Source organism: Orcinus orca, chromosome 19, assembly GCF_937001465.1.
Source record: "Orcinus orca chromosome 19, mOrcOrc1.1, whole genome shotgun sequence".
NCBI classification, from domain to species: Eukaryota; Metazoa; Chordata; class Mammalia; order Artiodactyla; family Delphinidae; genus Orcinus; species Orcinus orca.
In genome coordinates, this window is record NC_064577.1 from 44,923,019 (window position 1) to 44,940,689 (window position 17,671).

General features: G+C 54.1%; 1 protein-coding gene and 1 long non-coding RNA gene across 5 annotated transcripts in view; both read right to left on the reverse strand.

Annotated features, from left to right (window-relative positions):
• LOC125962196 (uncharacterized) overlaps positions 1–17,671 on the reverse strand; it is a 96,732-nt gene that overhangs the window by 182 nt on the left and 78,879 nt on the right. The window lies entirely within an intron of this gene.
• On the reverse strand, positions 31–5,656 carry PHOSPHO1 (phosphoethanolamine/phosphocholine phosphatase 1). 4 transcript variants are annotated; one of them, XM_049702544.1, is made up of 4 exons: positions 5,542–5,656; positions 3,464–3,573; positions 2,516–2,637; positions 31–1,810 (listed from the first exon to the last, which is right to left on the reverse strand). In XM_049702544.1, exons 2-4 carry the CDS (start codon positions 3,506–3,508, stop codon positions 943–945), a joined length of 1,035 nt encoding a protein of 344 aa, XP_049558501.1. In that variant the 5' UTR covers positions 3,509–3,573; positions 5,542–5,656; the 3' UTR covers positions 31–942. The 4 variants fall into 4 exon arrangements, with proteins under 4 accessions (XP_049558501.1, XP_033266746.1, XP_033266745.1 ...); XM_033410855.2 differs by lacking the exon at positions 2,516–2,637 and having other exon boundaries at positions 31–1,701; XM_033410854.2 differs by lacking the exons at positions 2,516–2,637; positions 3,464–3,573 and having other exon boundaries at positions 5,542–5,648.

Here is a 17,671-nt window from a genome sequence, read left to right on the forward strand (position 1 = left end):
CGGACTCTCAACCACTGCACCACCAGGGAAGCCCCTTCACCTCCTTTATAGCTCTGAAACACCAAAAGAGGGAGGAGGGCCTTGGGTTTCCGCTGGCTCTGCTTTAAAACATCATGGCTTTCTGTTCCATACGGGAGAAGGGGGACTCAGAGGGCCCAGTCGGCGGGGCAACTTTGGTTAAGTCCCTGGTTTCTTGCTGCATAGACGAGGCTGGGGTGCGAGGAGATATCTTCGGGGTCTGTGAGGTCCCTGGCTGGCCAGACCCGAGCCCCGGACAGTGTGCTACCTCATTCGACCACAAGGAGGTGTCTGTGCCCTCTGGCTTTTTTTCCTGTGGGGATGCTGACAGGGTTGGGGGGGAAGGGAGGCCAGGAGTACAGTGTAGGGTCACAGTAGGTAAAACAAGATCTAGGCCTGGGACCATCGGCAGAGAGAGCCACCCCTCTCCGCGGGGAGTCCGGTGCGGGGGAGGGGGTGGTGGAGAGTGCAGGGCCTGGGTCCCCTTGACAGAAGACTGGGGGTGGGAGGTCATGCAGCCCAAGGTTTAACTAAACCTTTAGTTAAAGGTTTAGTTGGTTTAACTAAACCAACGCAGCGGGAGATGTTCTACCCCGCCAGGGAACCCCTTCCTCACAGCTGGGAGGACCAGGTTTTTGGAAACGCTGCTGCCTGCTCAGGTATGCGCACCACCCGGGTGGGGCAGACTCCGGAATTTGCTTGCAGTGGAACTGGGGGAGGCAGCAGAGCTGGGTTAACTGCATAGACGGGGACAGCTCCGAACTCCCTCTTTCTGTCCCCAAATGGACGAACCTAGGATTCCGGAAATTCCCGGAGGATCATAACAAAGCGAAAGGGAAAGGGGGTAATAAAGCTAGGTGTGTCTTTCCCGACCCCCACCCCCTCACCCCCTCCCCGCCCGGGTGCCCCCTGCAGGCCACGTCCTCAGCACGTCTTCAGCACCTGTTGCAGATGGAGGCGCACTTCGGTGGCGGTTTCCCAGGGCACCACCCTGGCGCAGAAGGAGCTGGGCTCGGCCTTCTGCGCCTCCTGGATAAGGCGGTGCATGGGGTAGCCCCGGCGCGGGAAGGCCACGTCGCCTCCTGCCAGCACCCCCATGGGGCAGAAGTCGTTGGCGCCGTCGCCCACGTAGAACAGGCGCTCGAAGTGCACGCCGTCGTGGGCCCGCTCGCGCAGGTAGTCGCTGAGCACCTTGTGCTTGCACATGTTGGCGGGGCAGCGAGCGCAGCTGTGCGCGTGGAAGGGCCGCAGCGCCAGCAGCCCCCGAGCGTCGGGCCCCGACGGGTTGCTGAAGATGCGGCGGAACAGGCCGTGGTGGCCGGCGGCGCGCAGCGCACTCTCCACGCCAAAGGTGTTGGCGTCTGAGATAAGAATAACCTCAAAGCAGGCGCCCTGCTTGGCCACAAACTGCAGCAGCTCGCCCATGCCGGGCGACAGGGGGATGGCCTCGTAGATGGCGCGCAGGTCCCGGGGCCGCACGCCCTGCTCGCCCAGGTACTGGAAGACGCGCTGCATGTACTCGTTGTAGAAGCCCTCGCGGTAGGTGGCACGCAGGCTCTCAGGCAGCCGCTGGCCCGGCGCGGCGCGCACGATGGAGTCATCGCTGTTTTCATCCACGATAGTCTCGTCAAAGTCGAAGGTCAGGAGGAAGCGCGGTGCGCCCTGCGCAGCCATCCCGCCGTCCTGGGAGCAGGGGAGAGAGGAGGGAGCAAGCGAGAGGGGGCGCGGCGGGAGCCGGCCAGGGAGAGGCTGGTTAGCGGGCCTCGGCCAGAGGCGCTGGCACATCCAAGACCTGAGGAGGACCCAAGGCTGGTTAAGCAACGCCGTCCTCACCCCCAGCCTTCCCCGCCCACCCCCTTGCACCTCTCGGTTAACTGCGCTGGGGTTTATCCTCAGGGGACCATCCTCCTCGTGAACCCAGAAGGGCTTCTTTGGCACCTGCTTCTTCTACTCTCATCCGGGGCTATGGGGGCTTAACGAGGGTCAGCTTAAAGGAGTGGCAGAGTGGCTTCCAAGGGGGCGCTCCTTTGGGGAGGTTTCTGGACTATTCTGGAGACTTCCAGTGACCCCAGCTGTCCATTGGATACAGGGAGGGTGGGAGGGACTCTCTACTCCCTCTTCCCTAACATAGTTAAGGAAAACCACCCGTTCACCCAAATGCAGCAGCCTCCTCGTTCCCCTTTTTGGCCATGCACAGCCGACGGCTTGTGGGGCTGGTGGACAGGAGGAGCCAGGGAAGACTTGCTAGCACCACCCAAAGCATGTGGGCGATCAGTGCCAGGCCTGGAGAGGTAGGGGCCTGGGCTTCTGCACTGGCCAGAGAATTGGATTTTAGCTCTTGGAAGAGCCAGGTAGGTGGATTGACTATCCCAAATCCAGGCAGGCTCTCTGTGAGCTGCCTCCAGCCAGTGGCACTGGGCAGGGGTCCGAAGATGGGACACAACTTCTCGGGGGAGTTTTAGGGCCCTGTGCTGACAGCTCATCACTAATCACTTGCCAATTCCCTGGGAGGAACTTGTCAGCAGGTGGGGTTTCTGTGAGAGTCCGAAGCAAGCGGGCAGCAGGAGAAGCAGTGGGGCTTGGGGAAGTCGGAGCCTCCCACACCAGGCCACGACATACCTGGGAGACAGGTAAAGGAAAGGAAAGAGAGCAGCAGTGGCTGAAAAGGCAGAGGAGGCAGCAGGTAGTGGGGACATGGGTGGGGGGGGGATGAGGCAGGAGTGGGGAAGAAGAGGGCTAGAGGAGGAAGTCATGCCGGGGCCACGGGGGGGAAGGAACAGGAAGTCAAGACCCTGGGTTAACCATGTTGTGGGGGGCAGGTGGGAAACACAAGGGAGAGGATGGGAGGCAACAGGGCAAGTGTGAGGGCGCGAAGGCAAGCAAATGGAGAGCAGAAGCCCTCTGCAGCCTGGCCCTGCCTCTCTGCCTGCCAGCAGCTTTATGTGACAGAGGGGCAGCGAGCAGATTACGTACAGCTTCAGAATATCCACCATGCTGCCTTTCTGCCTCTCAACCCCCCACCCCAGTTAGTTGAGACAGAGCCACTCCTCTTTCTGGTTTCTTCCTAACTCCCGTTCCAATATTCCTGTGATGTTTATGGCCTGGTACATCCTGTAAACAGAAGGCCAAGCTCCTGATTTCCAAACTGGGATTTGAACCTGCTATCTGCCTCCCTAAGAGAATTGTCCCTTTGACTTCCATCCCTAGAGTCACTCTCTGGTCTCACCAACATCTATCTGTGAGTTTCAGTGGCCCACGATCCCTGGAGTGGAGGATGTAAAGCATCAGGGCCCCACCCCTGGGATGGAAGCTTCCAGGGATTAGTGGAGGCGCAGTAGAGGTGAGGGCAGGCTTAAAAGGGGCTGGATAGGGCTCCTCCCTCCCCATGATGGGAACATGGGAGCTGAGGCCTCATCCTAAGAGACCCCTGGAGGGACCCACTTACCCTAGATAGGCATCGGAGGCCAGCAACTGGAAAACACCCGCTCATGGTCAGTACATCACCCTGGGCACCACCTGTAGGGACTGTTGGCCTCCAGCTGTCGTCCAGAGCTCCTAACAACCACACAAGGTCCGTTTGAGGGTCCCAGTCAGGTGGCTTTGTTTCCTTGTCCTAACCCCTCTCCTGAGCCCCAGGAACCACTCAGTAAAAACAGCCCCTCAGATAGGCCAAGGACCACAAAGCCCTTGCTGGGCACCCTCTTAACAATCCCCTACGATGCTGGAAAGGTTACAGATGATATTATTGGAGACCTAGAAAGTTTAACCAAGTTTAACATCACCCACTGTATGTGGCAGAGATCTCAAAACCAGATCTCAGAGTCTGAGACCAGTGCTTTTTTCTCTGTATGGTCATTGCCCCATTCTTGTGTACGGTGCGTCATAGTCTACAAATCATCTTCACTCACATTCTCTCCCTGCTCATCACAATCCCATGAATTCAGCAGATGAGAAGGGCTCAGAGATTAAATAATTTGCCCAAGGCTATGATGGTTCCATGGCACAGAGCCTGGTTCATGAAAACCTGGCCACAGCCTTGCCTGCCCTCTGCCCTCAAAGGGGAAGGGGCAGATGACCAGGCTTATTGCACCACAGCTGGAAGGCCGGGACCCCTGGGCACCACAGGTGATCTGGGACTGTCTTTCTCCCTGGTGCTTCTAGAGGCTGGCAGTCAGCAGGAGTCGGGTTGAAATTTCTGCTGGACTTTGCTGTGTAACTTTGGGGACAGGGTTTGGCTTCGTGGGGGGCTTCACCAGTGTAGCTACAAACCCACAACTCCAGTGCCTCCCCTCCATCCTGGGGTTAAATGAGAGACTAGATGCAGCTGGGACAGGTCTGGAAAGCTACTGTGAGCCAGGAGACCAGACAGGCTAAGGAGCAAAGGAGCAAAGGTCTGGCTGGCTGCTTCCCTCTGGTGGTGAGAGTGGGTGACACTGGGTACCCCTCTGACTTTGTCAAGTTGACTCTCCCCAGAGCATCCCAGGACAGCATGGAGAAGCTGTAGCCCTCAAGACAGAGACTGGGATATCCCAGGAGGGAGGGGCTCTCTCGCTCTCCATCTTGAGGTACCCCATCCCTCCCCACTCCCTGACCACACATGCGTTAAACCCTTTTGCTAGGGATGGGATGTGGGTTTCAGCCTTTTCCCTAAGAACTTGTAATCTAGGAATTGAAGAGACACAGTTCAAGAAGATGGGAGAGGGCTTCCCTGGTGGCGCAGTGGTTGAGAGTCTGCCTGCTTATGCAGGGGACACGGGTTCGTGCCCCGGTCTGGGAAGATCCCACATGCCGCGGAGCGGCTAGGCCCGTGAGCCATGGCCGCTGAGCCTGTGCGTCCAGAGCCTGTGCTCCGCAACAGGAGAGGCCACAACAGTGAGAGGCCCGTGTACCGCAAAAAAAAAAAAAAAAAAAAGAAAGAAAAAGAAAATGGGAGAGAAGGGGAGGGAGGCATGTGAGGTGAAGGAAGGGCACGTTTAGGGGGTTAGAGGTGGGAGGGCTGTCCCCAGGCCCCATCTAGAGGGAGTTTCAGCCTTCCAGAATCCTGGCTGATATCACATGTTCCCCAGGGGCCAGGCACATCCAAAGAGAAAAGGTCAAGGGATGCCACTCCCCTTGTAAAAGCAAACATGGACAGACATGCGCCGGGCAGACACAAAGATAAAAAAGGGTCTCCAGGAGCCACCCAGAAGCCAACTTTCACTGCCCTTGGTGCTTTTTCTTTTCTTTTCTTTTTTAAATTTGGTGGAATAGTCTACTGGGTTTTAATCATGTTCAAAACTTCTCATAGCAAAAGAAATAGTTACATTTTTTTCATCTAATACTAGTATTTAGGGAAATCAGTTAAACATTTATTTGGTGAGTTGCCCTTGTTTTAGTCCCCACAGCAGAAAGCAAGGCATCCTGGGTTTCTCCCCTCGAAACTGAGAAGGCCATGCTGTGATACCCACCCCTACCCCAGAGTAGTCAGAGGGACCCCAGGCCCCGCTTGGATCTGCCTCCTGTGACATTCAAAAAGGTACTCACCTCTGCTAGCTTTGTCCTGAGTGATCAAAACCTTTTGTGGTCACCAAAAAGGGTCCCTCAGAGGAAAGGGGGACAGGACCTCTGAGCTTCTGCAGGCTAGAGTAGAGAGAGAAGGGTTTCATCAGGCTGGCAGGGAGTCCACGTTCTAGTCCTACCTAAAAGCACTGCTTCTCTCCTCCCCCCTCCCCCCTCCCCCCTCCCCACCCACCCCGTTCACCTTTTTACACAAGTGCTGCTACATTACATCTATGGGAATAGGGTGCGAGGACACCTGGGGATGAGGGAGGGAAACAAGAATAGGCCCTAAGTTTGAAAGGTCCCTCTTAATGGATGGATGGAGTTTTAGCAGCTTTAACGGTTTTCTATGAGAAACGTGCAGGATAAGGATGTGGTGGGGGCAAGGACCCCAGAGATACTATAGTAACGCATCCTCTTAGTATCAACCACTAGAAACCAGATTCCACCACTAGGCTGGAGTTCTCTCCCTCCCCCAGACAGCACTCCCAACTTCGTCATGGTCTATTCCTCGCTCACCACCACCAGCAGTGAATAGGAAAGGCCCAGAGAGGTCAAGCTAACATCCTGGGTCACACAGCATCAGAATCAAGATTAGAACTCAGGGGTCTCTACTGCCTCTTGGGAAAACTGCAGCCAGAACTTTCCCTATTGCCCCCCTGGGTTGTGAGCTTGCAGTCCTGACTAGCTGGGTTGAAGTCCTGGAGCTCTCGTGCCAGTGAGGAAGCTGAGACCCTGAGTCACCTCTGGTCTCGCCCTGCCTGGGTGGACAAGCTCGGAGGGGATCGTCAATGGGCAAGGAGGTGGCAGCTGACGGTGGAGTGGGGGGAGAGATATTTTTAGAGGTGGCTGGAAAGCAGGCACTCTGGCACACCCCCAGCTGGCGGGTGCTTCGCTCCAGTGAGGGGCGGCGGGCGGGCAGCTCGGGAGTCGAGGGGACTCGTGGGTGGCAGGGAGCAAGGGAGCACGGATTCCTAAGCCTTGTCCGAGTCGGGGACGGACCTAAACCCGGACAGCCCGTTCCTGGGGTAGGAGAAGGGGGACTCATTCCTCCGCCCCGGAGACTCCCCCAATGACACGCGCGTGAAAGAGCGCTCTCAGACTCAGCGCAGCCGCCACCCCACACTGGGACCCCAGCACTCCCCACCTCGGGAAACCCAGGACTCACGTGGGGAGCGGTGGCTGCAGACGTCTATCCCGGCTGAGTTTGGAGTGTAAAGAGTGGGGAGAGGGGCTAGCTGAGGTATTTGGGCGCAGGATGGAGCAAGGGCTGCTTACGGGAATTGAAGGGGACGCGGTGTCTTATCCGCCCCCGGATTTCTTGGGCTCCGGCTCTCACGAGTCCCTCCACTCCCGAGGGGCAGTGGATGATGTGCATCTGGACCGCTCTCTCCACTTGCCCCCCATCCCCACCCCGGGCCGCCGCCGCGTCCCCTTTAAATACCCGGGAGCCTGAGCCGGAGCCCAAGCCGCGGTTGGCGCTGCGGCTGCCGCAGCACCCGGGCCCACCGCAGTCCCCGCACGTCACAAGCGGCTGTCCAATCACAGTGGCGCCGGAGAACATAAGGGGGCGGGCCTCCGCAGGCCACGCCTCCCGGCTGCCCCGGAGGCTCCCGGAGCGCAAGAGAAGGTGGGATTGGGAGCTGCAGGGAAGGGTAGGAGAGTGGAGGTGGAACGCGTCCCTTCAGAGGGGCGTGGGTGGGGGGCACCCTCATTAGAGCGGCTGCGGGCCTCTACGTAAGTCCCGAGCACACACCTGGAGGTGCCCGGGCTGTGGACTTTCTCCACCGCCGCCTCCAGAGCTCTGATCCCGGAGATTTGCAGAAATGCACCCCCATCTCCAGCCCTTATTCCGTTCTGCTCTCCTAAGCCCAAGAGCAGGGATCGGTTGACCCCGCCGAGGAAAAGCAATTCCTCTCCCACGTGCGCATAGCTAGGTGCCCTCTGCTCTCCAGGCGGAGTCACTGCGCCCCGCTCCTTGGGACCCTTGCTCCCGTTACAGGTCAGAGGGGGTTGCCGACTTTCCCACTCCCCTACCCTGTAAACACTAAGTTGGGGACCAAACTCTCTGCCCCTTTGCAAGTAGTGTGGTAAATAAAAAACCCACTTTCTCCTCGCTCACTGACTCCTTTCCTAGCCACACCCGCCCCACCCTTATGCCCTCCCACCCTGGTGGTGAGGAGGAGAGAAGATTATGTTTAGAGAGGAAAGAAACTTATTTACTGAGAACATACTATGAACCGGGTATCGTACTAGATCGCAGCACTTATGGTTGAATGTTGACAGCAGGAAAAATTGAGTTCAAACCCAGGCACACCTAACTCATGGGGGTCACAAAGGGGCTGTGTGGGTGGGGAGAAGGTGGGCAGCCCCAGGCCTGGGGCTAGTCTCCCTGGCTCCACTCTCTTCCGGGAGAAAAGAGGGCGCAAATGCAAAGGCCCTGAGTGATCTGGAGGCCAGTGGGACTGGAAACCAGAGGGAGCGAGGGTCAGCCAGGGAGTACCCTAATCTCTGTGCCAGGGGCTAAGGGTACATTGATGAATAGGACAAACGTGTGCCATGTTTCCATATATACAAAGGGGAAGCAAGGCTTTAAATCTGCAAACCTGACCCTTAAAACCCTTGCCAGTAACTCCCAGTGCCCCAGCTCCTTCAACTGGTTTGCTGCTCCACTTCATCTCACAGCCCAGTCTTCACGCCTCACCCTTTCCTCCTGCTCCCCTGCAGGGGGCCCTTTCCTTCTCAGGACCACACCCACCCCATTTGCTGAGCAAGTTCAGCCTGGACATCATCTCTTGCCCTGTTACACATCCTGCACTTCCTTTTATTATACTGATCACGTGTGTGCTAACAGAGCGCGTAGTAGGTGCTGTAAATGTAGGGGGTCCCTGGAGAAAGCGGTCAGGCATGGCTTTCTTGACGTGAGAGAGGCCGTTTTGACCTAAGCCATGTTGTGATCTGATCCAGGCCACGGTGCTTATCGTTAACAGGTCTCAGTAATTCATGAGTTTAAGGAAAGTGAGGGAATGCAGGAAAAAAGGAAAAGCCGTCAAGAACCAATAGCTCAGCTGTAAAACAGAGTCCTGGATCCTCCTCAAGGGATCTGCATGACAATCTGATACATATCTTTGAGTTCTGTAGGAACTAAGGCCCCTGCCCAGGTGGAGGATGGGATGAAGATGTTGACCCTCCTGACTTCAGTCAAGTAAAGCTTGAACTTTGTTGACCTTTGCCCCAGTTCTATGCTGAATCTCCTTTGGGAAAGATGCCTGGTGTTCTCCTTATTGACTTTTTGTTTTGTTTTGTTTTATTTTTGCCGTACCGCCTGGCTTGCAGGATCTTAGTTCCCTGACCAGGGGTTGAACCCGGGCCACAGCAGTGAAAGTGTGCTTTAAATAATAAATTCTTCCTTCTCCTGCTCTTTGGTTTGGTTGTGTCTTTTGGCACCCACCAAGGGGTGAACCTAGTTTTCAGGTAACATAAATATTTTTCCATATGTCAGTTCATGAAATCCTCACCACCCTATGAAGTGGGTGCATGGCTCATTTTACTGTTGGGAAATCAAGGCACAAAGAGTTGAGCTAGACTAGGGTCACTCAGCTGGTGAATGGTAGAGCTGGGCTTCCAACCTGGCTACCTTAATCATCACGCCACACCCTCTCATTCAGTGTCTGCCTCGCTGCTTCTCCAGTAGGCAACGTGAGGGCAGAGACCATGCTTGTCTTATTTATTAGTGTCCCCCTAGTCCCTAGCATATAGACCCTGGCACATAGTAGGCCTTAGATATTTGTTGGATGAAACAAGTCCCCTGCTGTGTTCACCTCAACATTAGTCTCCTCAACGTTAGTGCTCCACTTGTGTTCCCTGTTAAATCTTCACACCAACAGTCACTTCGGATTTATTCCCATTTTACAACAGGGAAATTGAGATCAAATGACTTGTCCAGGGTCACATGCTCTCAGGAGGCACTAGATTCTAATCCCTTTGATGCAATTAGCCCTTTTAACCTTGTTTCCAAATTCACCCCTGGGGCTGAAGGAGGGGTGGGCAGAGAGCTTCCTGTAGCCGCCTGTAGTGAGTTCTTACTGCCTGGTTTCGCCTTCCAGCCACAGGAATACCAAAGTTCAACAGGGGCTTCGTGCAAAGCACCTTTATGGAATAAATGTAGAAACTCCTAGCTCTCCCTGCACTAAAATTTTCAGGACGCAAACCTATTTCTCTCTTTCTTTTTTTGAGGTACACGGGCCTCTCACTGCTGTGGCCTCTCCCGCTGTGTAGCACAGGCTCCGGACGCGCAGGCTCAGCGGCCATGGCTCACGGGCCAAGCCGCTCCGTGGCATGTGGGATCTTCCTGGACCGGGGCACGAACCCGTGTCCCCTGCATCGGCAGGCAGACTCTCAACCACTGCACCACCAGGGAAGCCCTGTATTTCTCTTTAAACTTTCCGCTCTCATTGTGCCAATGAGTAAGCAAGTTGGATGCTCAGCCTGGGAATTCTCACCTGCTACCACACCCCATCCCCACCCCCAGCAGGTTGAGGCCTCTGCCCAGCTCTCTGGCTGCAGAACTTCCTCCCCTCCCATGGGGTTCACCTTAGAACTCAGCTCAGTCCATCTGGCAGAGAGCTTGTGGAGATGGGAGCCATCTGAGGTGACAGGGACAGGAGTCCCTGGTGAGCCCTGACTCAGGTGGCCAGGAATGGAGCTCTCCAGCTGGTCTTCACAAAGAGGATGTAACTCTTGCCCGAGGTTTTGGTTGTAAGGCCTGGGAGGCCGGGAGGCCAGGAATGTGGCCTCTGACTCTCCAATCTGCCCGGTGGTGAGAGGGGCGCTGGCCAGAGGGAGGAGCAGATCGCCGCCGGGACGATTGCATTCAGGCACTGGGCACCAACAGGGTGCCAAGAACGTAATCCCCACATCAACCCTGGCAGATGGTTTTAGTATTTCCATTTTACAAATAAGAAAGCAGAAGCTTGGGGACATTAAGAAAGCACCTTGCCCAAAGACGCTGTGTAGCAAGTGGTGGTCAGTCCCGATGTTCAGGTCAGCACTTCTCTGTCTGCAGAAGGTAGAGGTTCCCTTGGGGATCTGGTAACGGATGCAGGTGGGCTTAGTGGAAGAGGCCACTGGGAGTGACCCCGCTCAGGCAGTTCTGCAAGATCTGTTTTAGGTGCTCTGGGTCTAAGGCATTGTGCTGGGGCTTAGGGACCAGGGCTGGATAAATCCCTTTCCAGGTTTTTCGGGTAACATTTCCCTCCCTGCCTTCTCCAGCCCCGGCCCCTTCTCCATACAACGGGCTCACCCGGACTGAGCTGTCTGCTGTCCTCTCATTTGGCTTCTAAGCACCCTCCTTCTGTGAAACAACTTTCAGAGGCTTGAAATCCGCCACTCTAGTCTCTTCATTTTTGCAAATGTCACATTAGAGAGAACAGGGTGATTTAGTTTCTGCCTGCCTCGTGTCCATGGTTACTTCTTGCATCCCTCTCCTCCTCGTATTGTGTGCTCTAAACATACCAGCCTTATTTCAGACTTTCACGTGTGCTACCACAGGCCCTTTGCACATGCTGTAGCCTCTTCCCACACCATCCATGGCCTCTCACTGAGTTCAGGGCTCAGCTCTGTAAGTCACTTCTAAAAGGAAATTTGTTATGCCCGCAACCCCTCCTCCCACCTTGATGTCGGGACCTCCCATTCCACATCTCCACAGCACCCTGTACTTGTCCTGGGTGATGGATTAATGTCTGCCTCCCATCAGACTGTCACCTTCACGAGGATAGGGCCATAGTGCGTTTGCTCCCAGGATATCCGCAGCAGCTGCACAGGCCTTGATCTAGAGCAGCCAGCTGCACCATAAATACTTGTTGCCTGAAGGATTGCAGGAGTCTACCTCATCTACTGGTATAGGGTGTGGCCTTAGGCCTGGAATGAGACCAAAGCAAGCTGTCTCAGCCTCAGTTGTGTTGCAACCTGGCCGTCTGACTGTGGATCTGCTAACAATAGATGGTGCTGGCAGCTCAGCATGTCTTTACACCTTCCTCTGAGCAAGCTGACCCACCCAGGAATCTCCTATCCCAAGGCAGGCCTGTGCTGATGGGAGCTGGAGGCCTTGAGGGCAGGTTGATAGGAACAATATTTTGGGTTCCTTTTGCCTAGGTCCAGGTGCACCAACAATAAGAGTCCCTCATGTTTTCAGTAGACTTTGGAGCTTACAAAACACTCTGGGGACTTCCCTGGTGCTCACGTTTCCGCGGAAGGGGGCACGGGTTCGATCCCTGGTTGGGGAAATAAGATCCCACAAGCCGCGCTGCATGGCCAAAAAAAAAAAAAAAAAAACTTAAAACAAAAAAACACTCTCTGTAATTCACATTATTTTCCTGATGAGGAAAATGAGGCTGAGAGGGGTTAGGTGACAAGTCCAAGGTCATACAGTCAGTAGAGTGGATAAGGCAAAACTTGAACCCAGGTCTTATGAAACCAGCCAGTTTTCCAGAGGTGATTATACCAGGGGAGGTGATGTGCTGCTAACCAGCAAAGAGTCCAAGATTCTGGCCTTTTTGGCAGTTGACTCTTTTGTTCTTTTTTTATTCATTCATGCATTAATTTGTCCAAGAGACATAAGCTCCTCATTGCCTTCAAGAAGGTCACAGTCCAGTGCTAGCATTTTGAATCTGTGGTCCATCTGGGAATGGCCTGAATTTATTACATACATTTCTGTGTGTTTATGTACCAACGTGCATTTTTTATGTAAACTTTCAAAAAGTTTCGTGACACCACCTGCCCTCCTCTCCCCTTCCTGCAAAAATGTTAAGCACCACTGGGGTAACACATGCTACTTATTGTAAATGGACAGCGGCCCATGTGCTCAACAGTCTGTCCTGCTTGTTTGGGTGACTAAGGCCCCAGCACGTGACTGTCTTTGGCCCACATGACCCATCCTCGGCACTGAGACCCTGGACAGCTCCTCTCAGCCACTTCTCCTGGAGGAGTCAACATATAGAAACACACATGCCACACGCAGCTCTAAAACTGCTCCTGACGCCAGGGAAATACTTTGGTTTTTCCCTCTGGTATTAGTAACACACAGTACGGCCCACGATGGCTACATTTCTTGAGGGCTGTGTGGGTCAGACACTATGATGCTTACACCCTCATCTCTTTTCATCCCCACAACAGGCCCGTGAGTTTAGCAGCTTGCCCGAGGTCACATGGCTGGGAAGAGGTGGAGGTGAATTATAAGACAGCATCTCAGGGACAGAGGTGGGGGGGAGGGGGAGGGAAGCTGAATGTGGTCCAGATCCTTCAGGGATGGGGCAGTGGTCACAGCTATTAGCTCCCCATGAGAACTGATTTCTGCTGAAATCATTCCTATCTTCCTTCTTTCATTCTACAACTGTTTCTTGAGCATCTTCTCTGTGTGGAAGATGTGTTGGAGATTGGTAGCCAGCTTCCAAGATGGCCTCAGTGATGCCTACCTCCCGGTGGCCACACCCAGGGTTAGTCTGAGTGACCTGTGGCATTGGGCAAAAACGAAGGGACATCTCTTCCAATATAGGTTATAAGACTGTGGCTTCCCTCCTGGGGGCTCTCTCACTCTCTTGCTCTTCCTTTTTTTGGATTACTTGCTCTCGTGGCAGCAAGGTACCCTGTCATGGATAGTCCTATAGGGAGGCACACAAGGCAAGGAACTGAAGCCTCCGGCCAGCAGCCAGCGCAGACCTAAGGCCTGTCAGCAACTACACAAGCCAGTGTGGACGCAGACCCTCAGCCTGGGTCAGGCCTTGAGGTGACTGCAACTTCACTTCTGGCTCTCAAAAACTGTGGGAGATAATACATGCTAGTTTTAAGTTGCTAAAAATTTAGGGTCATCTGTTACACAGCCATAGAGAACTAAATGAGTGATACATCTGTACACGTATTTCTTACATCCTGTAGAAAGGAGACAGTGGAAGGAAGGAAAGGATGGAGGGAGGGAGGGAGGAAAGGAGGGAGGGAGGGAGAAAAGGAACCCTATATGTTAGATAAGCAGTAAGTGCTATGGAGAAAAATAAAACAGGGAAATGGGGTGGGAGTGAGGGAAGTTCCATTTAAATAGGGCGACCAGGGAAGGTCTGACTGCGAAGGGGTCAGTTAAACAAAGACCCATGGGTGTGAGGCTTAGAGAAACCTGAGGGGAAGAGCATCAGGCAGAGGGAACAGCAAGTGCAAAGGCCCTGAGGTGGGAGCACGTCTGGATCATGGGACCTACCAGAGCTCGCACTTTGTAATATATTTTGCCTCTAGATTGATCGTCCTAACCAGGCCTGGCTTTGGCCACATCATCAGGCAGCCGCCAGGAGCAGGGAGGTGGTGCGCTGAGCCCCCACTCTTCTACCCCTAAAAGGCCTGGGCCCTAGACCTTGGCTCTGTGGCTGTATTCCTGGGAGTGGGTCTCAGGCTCTTGGGAGGTAGAAGCAGCTGCAGTGCCCATATTTTCCCAGTCTCCCAGGCAGGCGGTCTGGGAGAAACTCAAGTGAAACTTCAGGATGAGAGAAACGATGGAGGAAATGCAATTTGGATGCAGAGATCAAATTTCAGAGATCCTCCAATAATTTAGCGGGATAACAGGTAGAACAATTTAACTCCAGCTTCATTTCTGTAGTTTTAGGCTCTTCTTTGCAATGTCTGTCTTTGGAGCAAGCAGAATACAAAGTGTGTGATACGGATGTATCACGGCAAAAAGTGCCGAAATAAGAACCCGCGTCTGCCTCCTAGTAACAGAATTGTTGCTTGTTAGTGACCCATGGCCTGGGGACTCCCTCTTTCTGTGCCTTCCACCCTCTCAACACAGGGATGTCTGCCTTGTCCTACAGTGAGTCCTCAGAGCCCCTCAGGGCTCCGCAATGGCAGGCCCATGACGATAGCAACTGTATATTCCAGATCAGAACGGACAGACAGTGCAGCAAGCCTGAAGTTATACTTAGAGGACAAAGGGACAGAACACTGAAGATGGGGCTTTCTGGGAAAATGAAGGGCCCAAAGCAGCAAATACCCCTGCGCCTAAGAGACCCACTCATCCTGGAGGGCAGAGGAGCCATCCCTTTATTCATCAATGAGTTCTTTCAACAAGCGTTTTTTTTTTTGGCCATGCTGTGCAGCTTGTGGGATCGTAGTTCCCTGAGCAGGGATTGAACCCGGGCCCCCTGCAGTGGAAGCGCAGAGTTCTAAGCACAGGACCACCAGGAAATTGCCTTTCAACAAACTTTTCTTGAACACCTACTGTATACCGGGACTGGGCTAGGTGTTAGAGACAATCTGAGCAAGACAGATTTCCTGCCCTGGGAGCACCTAAAGCCAGCAAGCGAGAGAGACAAGTGTATAGGCAACGGCCTGGTGCTTCAGGGGAGCCTGGGAGGGACACTCATTCCAGTCTAAGGGAGGACCTGGGAGGAGCGTGATGTGTGGTGATGTCGGGGGAAGGGTCCATGAGAAGTGACTTCTAAGCTAAGACCTGCAGTATGAGTAGGAGCTAGATGAAGAGAAGAACTCTTTGCTTGTGCAAAGGTCCTAAAGTGAGAGAGGCGGTAGAAAGGGCAGAGGGCAGAGGGTGTCATGAGCCTCATCCCTAAGGGCCTGGGGATCCGCTGAAGGTGTGGAGCTAGGGATTGACACAGTCACATCTGCATTTTAGAAACATCACTTTTGCTGCTGTTACTGACTGCCACACGCCCCCCACCCCACCCCTGTGGCTGAGCAGGCTGAGCTGAGGCAGGGGCCTCTGGGGAGACCACAGCCTAAGCTGACCCAGTCCTCAGGGTGTTGGGGGCATAATGACAGGCTCTCCTCTTTTCTGCACCCCACCCGCCCTGGCAGACTGCAGGGTCAGGTTCTGAGGGCTGCTATATTGGGCTCTGGTGGGTGAGGGTTCCATCCTTCCTTTGCCCGCCTTGGGCTGGCTTCCGCTGGGATTGAGGGCTCATTTGTATCTCCAGGTTGGCAGGGCCTCCTCCCCAGAGCCACGGGCGCCTAAGATAACAGGGCAGTCTAGGAGCTGTTTATGAAAAGGCAGCCTAGTGGGGGTGGGCAGGGCCTGAGGGAAGGGTAACTGCTACCACAGATAGCAATTGGGGTGGGGAAGGCCATCTAAATTACAGCTCCCAGAATAGAGGGACCCGGAGGGAGCGCTGGGGCACCCTACCAAGGAAGTACTGGTAGCCTGCCAGGCCCGTCCGGGCTCCGGGCCCTGCAGCAGGCAGAGGTGGGGTGACCACACGCTGGCAGGGGCTGTGGGGATTGCCCTTCATCCTTGGCCAAGGCAGCTGTGAGGTGGGGCCGAGGCCCGGTGGCAGGGTGGCTCCTGGGGGTTGGGAGAGAATCAGCCTGGTGTGACCTTCTGGAAGGGGCGAGAGCAGGAAGGGAGTGAAAGCCTGGGATGAGGGAGGGGCTGACGTCTTGCTCACCCCGGAGGAGACTCCATAACATGTCTCTGTGGATATTTCACATAGAAGTGTGAGAAACTGTAAAAATAACAAGAATGACAGGCATAAAAATAGCAGCTACGTGTCAGTCACTGCTCTAAGCAATAACGTACATCGTTCATCCTCACAGCTTGCGTGACATGGGTATTATTACCCCCATTTTATAGATGAGGAAACCGAGGCCCATAGAGGTCAAGTAAGTGCTAAGTAGAGCTAGTGAGCTGTAAACTTTGTCTGACTCCAAAGCCTGGGCTCGGAGTTGGGAATCTGGTTGGAGCCTTTACCCACTGGGTTTCGGTTTTCTCTTCTGTCATAGGGATCATACTCTCCTGCTCTGTAGAGATGTTGTAGGAATCACATGGGGACAGCATGCTGGGCTGGGAAGATCTTCAAGTCCAAAAACCTGGCTGAACTGTACGACTTACCCACTCTAGGCCTCTGTTTTCTCATCTGTAAAATGGGGATCTCATAGGACCCTCTGATAATCTGATGAGAATATATATGTGGAAAAGTATTTACATCTTTGAAGGCATGTTATAAATCAGAGAGTGCCACATTTCAAATGATTATTATGTGGAAGTGGAATATTCATAAAGGCAACAATTTCCAGTTCACTAGGGGAGCTCACCCATGCCCACTATCCCCAAAGAGAGTCCTTCTTTAAAATATGGACTTGCTCCTTGGTCTATCCTCAGGAGCTATGCAGTTTTCCTATAAGTGGTGGCTTAAAGCAAGGCACACTCATATTCACTTTCTGTGAGGATTTGCTGCCTCCAAACTGTATTTCTTCTTTTTTTTTTTTAACATCTTTATTGGAGTATAATTGCTTTACAATGGTGTGTTAGTTTCTGCTTTATAACAAAGTGAATCAGTTATACATATACATATGTTCCCATATCTCTTGCGTCTCCCTCCCTCCCGCCCTCCCTATCCCACCCCTGTAGGTGGTCACAAAGCGCAGAGCTGATCTCCCTGTGCTATGCGGCTGCTTCCCACTAGCTATCTATTTTACGTTTGGTAGTGTATATATGTCCATGCCACTCTCTCACTTTGTCAAACTGTATTTCTTCAACTACTTGTACCCCAGGTGCTGATTTTCAGCTGAGGCTGGGAACCCCTCCCCACCCCCAAGTTCCCAGCATCAGCTGTTTTTTGTGCTGGGGTCTCTATACGGAGACACAGCCTTGGCCCTGGATGACCCTTGACTCCAGGCTGCTGCTGGCTTCCTGAGCCTCCTGCCCGCCCAGGTGTATTACTTAATGTCGCGCAAGATCCTCTGGCCCCGCGGAAGTGCGGCCACAAACCCCAGAGGCTGGAACTTGCTGATTCATCCAGGGAGCCAAGGTCAGGTTAAGGGCACTGAGTCAGGGGATAGGAGGGGACACCTGGACACAGCCTCAGCCACTCCCATCACACATGACTGGCTCCTCTCTCTCTCTCAGTCCCTGGCTCAGGGTCTGTGGTGACTGAGCATGTGCAGGGAACAGGGAACCGAGCCTTCTACCTGCTCCGCCCAAGCCCTGTGGTGGTCCTTCCCAAGGCCGGGTCTCCCTCCTCTCCCCGGGATCTCATCATTCACTGTGAGGAACTGCTTCACCTTGGCACCTGCACCTTCTGCTGAGATTTACGATCTGCTCTTATGACTGCTCGTGGTGAAATTG

Coding starts and splice junctions, on each gene's coding strand:
- PHOSPHO1 (XM_049702544.1), bottom strand. CDS start 3,508: ATGAGCGGGTGTTTTCCAGTTGCTGGCCTCCGATGCCTATCTAGG. Junction 2,638..3,463: donor GCCTCCGATGCCTATCTAGG/GTAAGTGGGTCC, acceptor CCTGTCTCCCAG/GTATGTCGTGGCCTGGTGTG. Junction 1,811..2,515: donor AAGTTCCTCCCAGGGAATTG/GCAAGTGATTAG, acceptor GGTCCTCCTCAG/GTCTTGGATGTGCCAGCGCC.